Source organism: Zootermopsis nevadensis, unplaced genomic scaffold, assembly GCF_977971745.1.
Source record: "Zootermopsis nevadensis isolate Lab colony 2312 unplaced genomic scaffold, Znev_1.0 Znev_ptg000019l, whole genome shotgun sequence".
NCBI lineage: Eukaryota > Metazoa > Arthropoda > Insecta > Blattodea > Termopsidae > Zootermopsis > Zootermopsis nevadensis.
The window spans coordinates 3,165,414-3,179,243 of record NW_028259151.1 but is presented as its reverse complement, the minus strand read 5'-3'; the positions used below and the strand labels follow the sequence as shown (position 1 = coordinate 3,179,243).

At 35.3% G+C, this 13,830-nt stretch overlaps 1 protein-coding gene across 2 annotated transcripts; it reads right to left on the bottom strand.

Annotated features, from left to right (window-relative positions):
• Positions 1-488: 488 nt before the first annotated feature.
• LOC110829365 (matrix metalloproteinase-24) lies at positions 489-13,204 on the bottom strand. Of its 2 annotated transcripts, XM_022063017.2 has the most exons (10): positions 12,700-13,204; positions 11,368-11,520; positions 10,066-10,178; positions 8,694-8,855; positions 7,962-8,092; positions 6,404-6,562; positions 5,246-5,616; positions 3,837-3,984; positions 3,118-3,259; positions 489-1,735 (listed from the first exon to the last, which is right to left on the bottom strand). In XM_022063017.2, exons 1-10 carry the CDS (start codon positions 12,823-12,825, stop codon positions 1,477-1,479), a joined length of 1,764 nt encoding a protein of 587 aa, XP_021918709.1. In that variant the 5' UTR covers positions 12,826-13,204; the 3' UTR covers positions 489-1,476. The 2 variants fall into 2 exon arrangements, with proteins under 2 accessions (XP_021918709.1, XP_021918711.1); XM_022063019.2 differs by lacking the exons at positions 11,368-11,520; positions 12,700-13,204 and adding an exon at positions 10,341-10,575.
• Positions 13,205-13,830: the final 626 nt, after the last annotated feature.

Genomic DNA, 13,830 nt, shown 5'->3' with positions numbered 1-13,830 from the left:
CTGAGGAGCTTATTCTTAACACCATTCCCAATCAGAAATGCCATATAAACACAGGTTTGATTCTCGATGGTTTATCAATATCTGCTTTTTTTTATAAGAAAACAGTTACAGAAGTAATTTCTGTGTGTGTATTCTAGTGACTTCTGAATAAACCAATTTAATTAATTTTTCTGTGAATGTTATGCAGACCACCTGTCTGAAAACATGCATCTACACTTCTGGAAATAATGCACAAAACACTAATTTATAACTAATTCTTACTTTGGTTTTGACTGAAGCATGTAAGAAAATGGGCATCAGAAGATCTTCCCTCAAATTAAATTTTTACATTTGTTTGAGAGACAGAATTGTTTTGTGAAAATCGACCCCATGTGCTTTTTCTTTTTTGTTCTTGATGTATTCAGGAATTTGTTTCGGGTGGCATAAGCTCCTTACATATACCAGTAAGATCTTGAAAGCTACAAGATGGTATTAGTATACTTTGCAAGTCTGTTAAGATACCAAATTTTATTTAGATTAACAAATATATTCAAAATAGCAAAAGAGTTTAAATCAAACTTATTCTATAAAATGTCAGTTTAAACACATGATATATATTGCGTATGAATTGGAGCTACAGCAAAAGTTTAATACTACATTGCTATTAACTTCAGTAATTTTCAATTTGATATAAAAGTAGTTACCACATAAGGTGTTTATCGTGACATCTCAATAAAACTGTGGTCACTTAAGAAATTTTGAAGTACTTGTACTATGGCTTTGAAAATAAGGTCAGATTCCCTTATCCTGTCAAATGATGCTGCTAAATGCAAGTCAGTTTCCTCAAACTTTGAAATACAGTAGATCCAGTTCCAAATCTTTAACACTTCCACATTATCATCGTCAATACTGTTATAGCAGAGATGATTAAATAATTCTTGTCCTTAGATTCTCATGTCTGGTGTTTAGTGTATGACTTCAGCTTTTGTGTGTGAGATGCATTGAATGTTTAGTATTAATCGACATATCAGCAAACATTGCAATGTGTAGTCAGGCAAGTTCTGGAAGTGTTGTTTAGGCAGGCAGTAGGTGGAGAGTTAGATTTGATGGTGCTGACAGGTGGAACGGTAGAACAGCCTTATATAAGGCAACTGTAGTGTTTGCCGAAATGTTGCATAATACTCAACATTTATCATGGCTTACACTCTAAACCTCAAACTGTACATGTCTAAATAATATTGGAAGTGTCTTTAGAACCACATATTCATAAAAATATATGACAAATTACATACTCCATATTTATGTGATGAGTGAGATGTTTAATTGTGCAGCCATATTCACCACACTAACAAGAAACCAGTGTCCCCAGGTTATTACTTCAGTACTTGCTAAAACACTTCATATCCAGTTGCATGTGCTTCTATATTTTAATATAGATTCCAGTGTTCTTTGCAAGTCCTCTTGCCTTAAAATAAATAGTTCACCATTTTACACTTGTCACCACCAAATAGTGTCTGGCTTCTCTGGACAACCAACCCAGTGTTGTGGTGCAGGTAAAGGGTAATGATCATCAGTCCTGATCATGATATTGTCAAATCGCCAAAATAATCTTCCTTTGAAGAAGTAGGTGAAACCATCCGTCCATGTCATTGCAGCGTCTAAGTCAGGAGGAACTCCACTCCACCTGCTAATATTATGGGGGTATCCAGGATCCATTCTTTGTGTTGTCTCATTGTATCTCCAATACATGTCCTTACTGTAATTAAAAATTATCTGTAAGATTTGAAGTATATCTGAGATACAGTGAAATATATCTTCCAGATATCCTTTGCAATTCGTAAACCTGTTGATTTTAACATCATTGTCACCCTTATTTTTTACACGCCATTTTTCACTATTTTTTAAATCTTCAGTTGTTACCAAACTACATGTTTTGACTAGCAGTGTTCAACATCAGGTTCATGTATTGTATGATAGCTATTGCTCTTTCTCAACACAAATGATAGTTTCGTTCAGTGTTTATTTTAAGATAAAATATTGAATAAAATTACTAAATTATTCCATTCATAGTTAAGTTCAAATCACTGAAATTATTATTATAGCATGATGTGTTTAATTTTTATGTTGTAAAAAGTAAAGCAATCCTGTTACAGGCCAATGTTGGCACTTAGGGTAGAGGAGGTAGCTCCTACTCATTCTCAACCTTGGTTCTAGAAGGGGGTAAGTGGTCTGCAGCATGCCCCATCTACACTTTACCCCCAGGAAAGGACTCCGGTACCCATTGGACAGGAGTCTGGGCAGGCCCCAGAGCCAGTCTTGATGCAGAGGCTAGAAGAAAATCTTCTGCCTATGTTGGGGATCAAATCCCGATTGCCCAGCCTGTAGCCAGTCAGTATACTGACTGAGCTACTCAGCTGATATTTTGTTGCTGTAGTATCTGTTATATCTGTGGGTTAGTGTTTCTGTTTCATGTGCTGTTGCTGGCAACAGTACACAAAACAGGCTTTCAGTAAAGGAAGGGAGAGTGAAGAAGTTGGAAACTGCTTATGAGTTGTAGCATTGATGTTGCTGAACTGTATGGTGCATTTGGGATTTTAATATAATTATATAACAGGGTGGAACATACTGTGAGGACAGACATAAAGCAAGTTAGGTTATGGACTATTTATTTATAAAAAGGAAAATAATGTGAATAGTTTATGGTGTTTGTTGAAGAGTAGAAGATTTTGGATTTTTAGTGCTTCCCTCCATTAGCTTGGATAATTAATATCATATTGAGTTTTTATTAAGTTCATTAATTGTGAAAGAAGAGAATTAGTTACCTTATATTTATATAAGGAGTTAGACTACAAATTAAAAAGTGTTGTACATTTGAATTGTTTCTTAATTGTAGTATTAATTCTGTCTGTTGGAATTCATATGATAGAAGGAAATGTTGACAAGTTGATACATTTAGTTTTGATGAAGAGCAAACTTTTAATTTGCCTCAAGATTTGGATTTTGGGATCTTCATACCTACTAGGAAAATGTTACAGTGATTCTTAGTGTGGGTTGGTTCTACCTCTGCTCTTCTACCAAGTCATTTAAATGACTGTGTGGCTTATCATTGTGCATATAGGAACATCTAATAGAACTTACCTATACAGGAATGTTTTGCTGTTCTTATTCCACACCATAACAGCATCTATTTTGTCAATGTACGCTGGTAAACCATAATCTGTCAATGGCCTAGGGCTCCCTTCTATAAAATTGTCACCATTATATACCCAGAACTTCTTTCCTATGGACACACATAACATGTTTATGTAATAGAAATTAAGATTGGACTCCCATAGAGAAATGTTAAAGGATATTGCAATCAATCTGCTTAATAGCTCAGTGAATATATTTATTTTACTGACAAATTAGTTTACAAACACATCCTCATTTATATTGATTGTAATTTTCTGGTTTCCAATGCTGTGTATGCCTGATGATTACTACATTTCAGAGGAATCTGTTTGTTGCCAGTGTTTTCAGGGTAAAGGTTGGGTGATACATTTCCCTAAAACTCTGGTAAACAAGACATCATAATCCAGAAGACCACATTTAAATTTTCTCTACTATGAAAATAACTCTCAAACTCGCAATACATGAAATGGCTAGCATTACTGACAAAGATTCAGTATAGTTTGTCTCAGATGCTCTCTAAATTTAATCTACATGTTATAATAATATGAAATGTATGAACTTATCTAGTGACCAATAACTTATGCATACTTACTGAACTTTAACAACAGAAAAATTTGTTGACCGCGTGCTTGTTAAAACTGAAAGCGTGACATAATTTGTAAGAGTTATAAAACATGTGCATTCACCTGTAAAGAGTACAATGCTTCCATCTGTTTCCCGTTGGTAGGCTGCATCAATTTTTGTAATATATTTTGGAAGTTTCCAGAAGAGTTGTCGGAATTGCACAGGATACCCTTCTTGCACTTCCCCACGTTGAGTCAAACGCCACATGTACTGTAAATGGTTTTTAATTCTTAATTCTGTGATTGTGGGAAATTATTATTATGGTTACAGTGATTTGATTAATAAATTGCTACATATAAAATATGTTGTGTGGAGTGGGAAGTAAACTATTGGCTGTATGATTATAGCATGTATGTGGGTAGCTTGGGGAAAGTGCATTGGCTAACATAATCTGTTTCAAGAAGAGAATCATTACAAGCTTAAATATGATTTGACACCATGCTTTAGTAACAATTTTTATGTTATTCATGTTATGCACATAATCAAACACGGGCGTAAATTTAAATATGCACACAGTCCGTGTTTGTTCTTCATTGAAACCAAGTGGACCATACTCTGTAAAATAGCTGTTCATAAAGTACAATGATTATGTCTTGCTGTTGGCTTATCTGTCTCAATCACGAATGGGCAGTCTAACCATGGCTAAACTTTCAGTAGACATATACACTATGTTCCTAATTTTTCATCCTCTGTGTGGTAATTAAACATGTAAATTCTGGCAGAGACAATGCATATAAGTGAAAATCATATAGAAAAAGTTGTAAAGTTGATCTTACCAACACTATAAAATGTAGTATGTCACTGAAATGTGATGAGGTTACACAAAGTTTTAATATTACCAAACCACAGAAAACAATTTAGTTTCATAGTAAAAAGGACAATGAGGAAAGAGATTACCTTATGTCATCAGATTGCACAGAGAATGTCACAAGCTCATGTAGCTTGCAGACTGTATTTTATGCATGCCTAATCTAGTCTGTGATATACAAGAGAAAATGACTAGCAAGAAATATTTACATTCTTCTAAAGAAATCTAATATCATGGATTATGTGCTAATAGTAGAAAGGAAGTAATGATCATTAAATAATTAATGTTTCGTAAGAAAAATTCAGTGGCCATTTCTTACCCAAGTCTCTCCTGATTCACTGCTAGATGGCTCTAGCAGACAAATCAGGATTGAGTTGAAATTGTGCAGAGGCAGTGGGCTTTTCACTCACTGCTCATAAATGCACACTTCAAAAACTATGAAACCTCCCACATGGGAGGAGGCCAAGGCTCAACTTCAGGCTGTTGCACCATAGAAGAAGAAGAAATAATTAATTGATAGGACATCCATAATTCTCAAAATAATTTAGCTTTAGTACTAACAAATTACAGACACTATGATTAAGTGTAGAGAGAAAGCATTTATAATTATATAATCTCTTGATTAATTATTAGATTTCATAATTTTGAAATTAATGCAGGTACCTCTTCCTTAAAAATAAACAGTTCTCCTCGAAGAACAGCTACAGCATCAAAATTTCCTTCACATATGTCTGGTGTTAATGGTGAAGATGATGTTGGAATTCTGTGTTTGTCATCATGACCCTTATGATCTTCAACAGTTTCATCATCCCCAGTAAATGTTATAGAGTCATCTGTTGTCGGTATGGTAGGGGATAATGGGTATCTACTGCCTGGTGATTCTTCACCACTTGTTTCTGTCTTATCATCATCTTCAGACCTTGTGTTCACATCACTGTCTTCATTGTTATTCCTTCCTTCTTCAGAATCATCTGTTCCTTCATGCTCATCATTTCCTGCTGTTTTCTCATATTCCCCTGCTAAGTGTCTTGCAACTGAAAATGAAGAGGATAGTTACACACTATAAGATGACTAGAAAATACTGTGGTGCTAGAAATCACCAGTGGTTCATTTGTGAATTTTTAAATAGTTATAATTATAGAAGTAATTTTATCACAGTAACAGTAATAGTAGTGTAGTAGGTGCAGAATAACTTTGAGCTTCACTTACACACTAAAAAGGGGAGGAAAGATGGGAAGGGCAAGGAGTTGCAAGAAGGCAAAGAGTCTGTCTTGGCATGTATGCTGTAACTGGAAACATTTTTCCCCCTTTAATTTATACGCAATTGTAGGATTTAAGGTTTTCACAGCGGTGAGTAAGAAGACAGTAATATTTTTCTACATAATTGGTGGCATTTTGATAAACCTTTATACTTTGTGAACCAAAAAACACTAGCAATGCAGGCAAATGCCTTAACCAGCATGTGCTACTTCTACAGCCTAAATGTAATAATTTTACATCTGGTAGTATATGAGGAAGGACTGGGTTACCTCTCCATATATGCTGTTACCTTGCAGTCTTCCCCTCCCCCACACATACGTATTTATCATGTTCATCAAGGCTTAGATTTATGTTTCTATGCTAGTGACATAAAACCATGCAGTAATAGCACTCTAAGTTAACAGTGTATTTTTTTTATTCACATACATGCTAAAATAAAATCATGTCCTTTAAACATATTTCAAAATGTCATTTTTTATAAAATATTTCCCATTTCCACCAGTGGGTATCATGCAATTATATGTTAGTGTAATGTACTAAAAAGAAGCACTTGGACTTAACTGTAAAGCTCGTACATAGCAAGAATGTCATCATAACCAAGTTGGAAGTTGTTCTCATGTCCTTTGTAGTAAGGGAACATGATGGAAGTTGAGACTGGTGAATGAGCTAGACCCAGACTGTGACCCAGTTCATGTACTGCTACAGTAAAGAAGTCTACCCCTAAAAATAATTAATATTGTTATTATTACTCTTATTGTTAATTACATTTAAGTTTATTGGACTATAATGACTGAAGTACAATTGAAATGTATGTAACCATATTCAAACATGTAGAAATGTAAAAATATAGTTTATTCTGTCTTTAAACAAAGGTTAAATCTGTTTATTCCACACTGAATAATCTAAAGTAATTTTCAGATGTGCTAAATTAATGTTCTCATTTTTCTGCAATTTTTCCTTCTTTCTTCTTTACCCATGCCCAAGAGGGGACCTACTGTAATAAACAAGGAATAAATTGAATGGGGAACATTGGTTTCTGATTTATGCTAATGATGTTAATGTATTGGGTGTAAACATTAATACCATATAGAGAAGCAAAGAAATTTTATTGGATGCTAGTAAGGACATTGTTCTAGAAATGAATACAGAAAATACAATGTGTACGTCCATAGCTTGTCACCAGACTGTGGAATAAAATTATAATATGACAGCTAATAAAGCCTTTGTTAATGTGGCAAAGTTAAAATATTTTGAGTTAATGTTGATAAATTAAAATTTGCATTCAGATTAAATTTAGAGAATTCTTGCTGTCATGACAGTGAAGGTGTGGATTGTGTTCCTTCAGAATGTTGGTAGCCATCTAGAAGACCACAGCATCATACCCCAGAAGATTACATTCATTAAAATTGTTGCTGTTGTTTTATATGGGTATGAAACTTGATCTCTCATGTAAAGGGAAAGGCAGAGATTGAGGGTATTTGAGAACAGATAGTAAGGGTGATATTTGAACCCATTAGGGATGAAGTGAGAGGAATGTAGAAAAAAGTGCATAATTTGGAGTTTCAAAATTATACTATTCACAAAATATTATTGGGGTTATCATCAAATCATGAAATGTGAGATGGACAGGGTAGCACACATGGCTGCTGAGAATTGCATACAAAATTTTGGTTGTAAAACCTAAAGATAAGAGTATAATTGGATGGCCTAGTAGGAAGAATATATTAAAATGGATCTTAAAGTAATAAGGTTTGAGGCTGTTGACTGGATTTGTGTGGCTCAGGTTAGGGTCCAGTGGTGGGCTCTTTTGAATATTGTGTGAACTTAAGAGTATATAAAAAGCAGGACATTTTTTATTAACTTTTTTTAAAGACTCTGTGCCACAGATTGAATGAATTAGGTACTTATAAAATTAAGTTAAAAGACGGTAATGAGTTGTGTCTCACATTTAGAACAATAAAGTGCTAGGGAATGTCACCATACTTTCCCAACATTACATTGTTATAAGAAATCAAGTCAAACTATATTTTTAGCATTTCTATTTGTACAATTCCATTGCAGTCAGTTGAAGGAAAAAATGGTTTTAGCCTTAAAGTCCCAGGCTATATAATATATTTACCATCTGAATCTGCGCTCATTACAATCTTCCAGTCTTCATCGTCATCAAAATGTATGTCGCCACCATAACTGTCCATTTCATATGGGTAGAAGGCATGAGCTAATATATTACCAGGTCCATCAAAAGGAAACCTGTAAAACAAAATTGTGGATTACTGATTTTCTTCACATCTTCATTTTATTTGAATATTCACTGGTTAGGCAATTTAATCTCTGTATGAGACTCATAACTGTATTTTCCTTTTATGATTTTACTAAATGCTATTCAGAACTCTATTCAGTACAAGAATAATGGAGTATATAGGAAACTATATTTTACAGTACAATGCACTTCAATAGGGCAGTCAAGATATTTTGATTGTTTTTATGACTAATGAATCACAACACTGTAATATTTACACACATACACATGTACATACAAATTTATTTATATTTTTATAGCTCTGGGTATGAAAGAATGTTATTCAGTAAGCCTTGCAGGAAACATATGAATTCTTAAACTATAAATGTTTACTTTTTACTTCACTTTTATACTCTTTAATGAGTATGAATGTACATTTCTGTGTGCATGAAGATTGGGTGCTTAGAGTGTGCACATGAGGAGTTTCCACTTATTTTCAATTGCTGTTCTTCCATCTCTGCAGGAAGAAACTAACTCCTGGAGGCCTGTGGGACAGTAGTAATCATAAAGTTAAGCAGCGCCTCACTTATCCTCAGATTTTAAAACCCTTACCCATCTTGATGAGGTCCCCTCCCAAATGCTATTGTAATGTCTGCATTGGGATCTTGAGTATGATGGAAATTGAGCCTTGCATATCCACTCCATGCTTTGAAGGCTTTCTTCATCTCATTTACCACATCTTCCTCAGACAGCTTTGGTGACCAGTTAGCAACACTTTAACAGAATCAGTCTTAGGAGAATTATTCTGAAACATGGTTTTGCTGATATTTTAGGTTTCTAGATATGACCTTGAATTTTTTATATATACACAGACCTTCAGGTAACTGAAGTATGTGCGCTATAAATTGTTGGCCTTTAGCAATACTGATTAAATATGAAGAAATGCCTGTGTATAGGTTCCATGCAGATGCTGTTCACTGTAAAATAAAAATCTAGACTAGTCTATTATGAGAAGAGAAAAAGTTTATTGAAAATAAAGTTGAAGTTACATAATAATGATTTGATTGAATTTTTAAATGATTGAAGTACCAAATAATTTGAACATCCCAATAGTAAGAAGATTGGAAAGGTGTAATCTGTACTGGAGTACACTAAGTTTTTCCAAATTCATTCTTTGCACCTAGGCATTATGAATCATTGTCTTTGTTCCAAGTAGATTTGATGAAAACATTTAACAGTATTAAGTATAAATATGCCACTCTGAAGTCCTGTGGTAACTATATATACCACCGTCTTGGAACTCTGAATTTCGCTGAAAATGTATTTATGAGTTTCATACAATTACTGCAATAAATACGGATTATTTCCTTAATGTCATAAACCAACTTACACATGTCAGGATTTATCTTAGCCTTTTAATTTTAAAGAAATGTTTTCACAAAATAAAATGTCTGTTTTGTTTCTAACTTTTCAAATCACTTGTTCTTAAAGTCTTCTTTAAGTTCTAAAATCACCCTTACAGTTCAATGCAAGATAATGCTACATTACTGTACTAAATTCATGTGCAAATAGTTGTGTGATCCAATACTCTTAAAGTCTAAATCTTTTTATTGTTCCATACAGGCATCATGTTGTGTTACATTGTACAAAGGATTACCATGACAAAAATTCTATATTTTTTAAGATCTCTTACTATACATCATTTCAGGGTTCAAGTGTCCGCCATATTGTGTTACCGAAGTACAAGTTTGGGACAGCCTCCATTTGCACAATGTCCATATTAAATTTAATTCAAATCCATCCAGCGGTTCTAGAGTTTATATGCAAACAGACAGAATCAGCCCTATGTGTGTTCATTTCGTGCAAATAACAGAACAAATTACTGTGTAATGCTTATCTATTGTGGTTGTACGGTTGGCTAGGAATTCCCCATCTAGTCACTTCTGCGCTCAGAAATACATGTAGTTTTGGCTATGGGACTTACAAGTAAGTGATATCTCGTTTCTTCCACCCTTCAGCTCCCACAATAAATCTTTTTCTTCTCTCCCCCTTGTGACGTACTATGTCGGGGACTCCACAGCGTTTTGCCACCATTAACTAAGAAAGTAAAAACAAGGTTATAAGTCAGGTGTTTATGAAATATGCGGACAGTATCGGAATTTGGATTTCGTAATGTGACTAACAACTCTTAAAAATCGACCAATTATAAAGGCCTCTTTAGACCTGTTGAAATACGGAAAAGTATTGCATTTCCTTTACCAAGGTGACAGGAAACAGCCGTTGTTTATTCTCGGAATCAAATAAAACCACAAAAAACAGTGTATGGGTGAAACATAATTGCTGGCCAATCAGAAAAGTGGCAGATGTAGTTATAATTTTTCTGAGTTGTTAAGGACCAAAATGCCGTGAAATGTTTGGGGGCTGTGCCGCTGAAAGTAGGAAAAACCGGTAACAGACACAGTGATCGCGCACAACGGGAAAGCCGTGCTGTGCCTCTAGCACAGCCCCCAAATATCCTCACGGTATTATATATAGCATAAAACAACGGAACGAAAAATTAAGAAAGCATACTTAGAAGAATGGACTTAAGAAATTTAAGATAAATTGAGCCTGAACGAGTTGCAGTGACGAAATAATTAAACAAAGTCTTTTGCTAAAGAACTTCATGAATTATATTTTTTTCGTGATCTTGTTTCTTCCTTTCACCACCGCGTCTAGAACGGCGCAGGGGAATCTGGAGCAAAGACGACTTGCCACATTACTCATCCTATCAACTTACGTGTTCTTTGGTTGCGTTCACTTGGACAGATTCTCTGGAACCAAACTAGGCAGCCGAAAATGGACATGAGATGCGAAAATTGGAATCTTGGAAGTTGTTTAAAAAATCTTAAACAAGAAGGTTTGAGGATACACAAGTTTCGTCTGGCTCTGGTCGAGTTATTGTTATCACGGCTTTATAAGAGGCGGGGAATATTCGAGTTGTTTAGCCGCTACAGAAGCATACATCTCGATACAGTTAATTAAAGTGAACAGGCATAACGTTAAGTCGTTAAAAGAGCCATTTGAAGTTGGACAGGGTGTGCAAGAAGCATCTGAGGAGCAAAGCAAATATTTTAGCACAAAAAATAATTACCTGAAAGTCGGGAAGGTAACACTGGAATGGAATCAGAATTTTAGCGTCGATTTTGTATCGATTTTATTATTCTGGATCAGAGTATGAACCAGCTGTTAGAGTTTAATTAGTCAGACCACCAATCAGATATTTGACGGTGTTTTTGAATTTTACCTGAAGAGTTGCGTTGTCTAACATTCCTGTTTGCGGAATATCACCAAATTTTTGAACATTTTTTATGGCTTCTACTATAGCTTCTTCGCTGTACAGGGCTTCAGAATCAGGTGTGCCCTGTTCTAAGTAGCCAAACTGCTTCATGAATTTCAGCTGAAAATATAAGAGTACTTTATATAGCATTAAAATAATAATATGTAGACGTCTGTGCTGGTCTTGAACACATTTTTAAATTTCTGTGAAAAGTATATATGAAAAAAAAAATCGTAAAAATGTGTATCCTATACCAAGTCTTGCGTTACCACGTTTATCATTTATCAACATCAACCTAAAAATATTCCAGATTTCACGTAATCGCATCTTTCTGAAGGTTTTTTCATCACATCAAATTTTACTGTCGTAGACTGGGGGGGGAGGGGGGGCAATATGCGAATCCCATTCTGAAAGTTTACACGACTAATTTGTAAGGAAATTATAAATTTCATCAAAAACTGCTCTTAGTTGACAGACACACGTATTATCTGATTCTTTTCGGATAAAAAGGTCTCCGATCCTAGGTGGGATGAACATAACATTCGTTCCGCAACTACACGCTGTTCTGAACAGTGCTGATTAGTGAGAACAGACTAGGCTTAGTGGCTATATCTCCTGCACCATTGAAGCCAACAGGCATTACTCCCTTCTAAAGGCGTTCATAATATAATCCATTTATTAATCATTTCTATAGACACAACCAATAAACAAAGACCAATACACCCTCCCTCAATAAACAGCACCTAAAATTTAACCGGTGCATCAAATATTAATACAATGTCCTTAGACATTTCTCTCGGGTCTTTGACTTGTTACGTAACTCAGTTATATAGTGCAAACATCCAGTGGTGTTGATGATCCTTCATCACGCCGTTGGTTTCCTGACGAGAATGTATTTGAGGTTCTCATGGTGTTGAGTACGAAGACGGATGTAGCGCCGTGTAGTCTGATATAAGAATACTAGTATTTCAGAGATCCTTGCTGCCTCCACCATCAGGACAGTGAGTGATTTATTATCCTGATTATGGAGACAGTAAGAACCTATGAAACGTTGGTAATCTACCAGATTACACGGCGCTACAACCCAGAATACCAAAGCCAGATTCAAGATTCACTCAGTCCATCTGACAAGTCTTTCTGCGAATCTGTCATTTCCGTATTACTGAATCCTTATTTAGGTCTACTCTTCAATTATTGACGAAAAATGACCTGATTTGTTAATAAAGCGTCCCTAAACAATCTCCCAATTAAGCACGTTGTTCCGTGAGATGCTAGTGGGTTAGAAACATGTGTACGTACCGCTGATGAAGGAGGAAGCTCTGGGCGTGTGGGAATTGGGACACTAGTCACTTGCGCCAGTAGACACCAGCACAGCAACACTACGATTCGGACATTCGACATCGGAGCGACAGTCTTCTGGATCATCTCCAATATGAAAAGTCAGAGAATTCAAGAAAAGATCCTTGTTTTCCAGCACCTAACTGCACAATGTCCCTTCATGAAATTGATTTATCTTACACTGCTAGACGTAATTGAACAGAAGCAGGACAATTACATCGAAACAAAAGTAATTTATAACCTCCAACTCAGTATCCAAACTGGGTATATCACTTGTTATTCTAACCCAAAATGCAGGCCTGCAGTGACCAGATTTCAAAACAAATATCAAATTGCTAGTATCTTGTCATGACTGTCGGATATTTCTGTCGCAATTAAAACAACTCAAAATGCGCCATCGAAACACTTGTGTTGATAATTCGAAACTCAGAACACGAGGAAGCATCCGACTTGACGGCTGGAGTAAAAAACCCCTTCTGTGACGAGGTTTTAAATGCGCGGTCGTTATATCGCAACAGCTGGGCTGAAGGTCGAGTGTTCCGGGGAGGAGCGAGGGCTGTGAATCATACACACGATTCTTCTTTAATTTATTGTAGGGGACAATAAAAACCGAATATGTGCGCTGACGGCTGTAATATGCGTCTTGTTTGCGTATTTAAAGTGCGTTGTTCCGAGGTCCACAGTGGCTCAGATTAATTCTTTAAAGCAATGAACTCGCCTGTACGTATTACATACTTTAACCTTTTGTCGTCGAAGCTCGTCTAAATAATATTTATAAAGTCAGTCCGTACCGCAAATAAAACACAACTGGTCAATGGCTAATGCTGTTTAAGTAATCCCTATTCACGCTGAGAATCATACAAGACTCATAAATACAAATGCACACTTACTGATTGTTAGAGCAAGTGGTACATATAGTTTCCACTGGACTATAAAGGTTAACACTCAGTAACTTCACACATTTTATTTATAAGTTTCATATATTTTGCAGAATAAACATAGATTATTTATTTAAATATTATTAACCAGTTGTAACGGATATGCGTTTTGTCCTCTTTGAGGTAGGAAAAGAGATTTTTGGTATTATTTAGG

What these genes read in the sequence shown, in the direction of transcription:
- LOC110829365 (XM_022063017.2), bottom strand. Translation starts at nt 12,825, where the DNA reads ATGATCCAGAAGACTGTCGCTCCGATGTCGAATGTCCGAATCGTAGTG. An exon ending in TGTTTATTTTTAAGGAAGAG is followed by an intron (nt 3,985 to 5,245) that starts GTACCTGCATTA and finishes AACCATTTACAG; the next exon opens with TACATGTGGCGTTTGACTCA. An exon ending in AAGCATTGTACTCTTTACAG is followed by an intron (nt 3,260 to 3,836) that starts GTGAATGCACAT and finishes GTGTGTCCATAG; the next exon opens with GAAAGAAGTTCTGGGTATAT.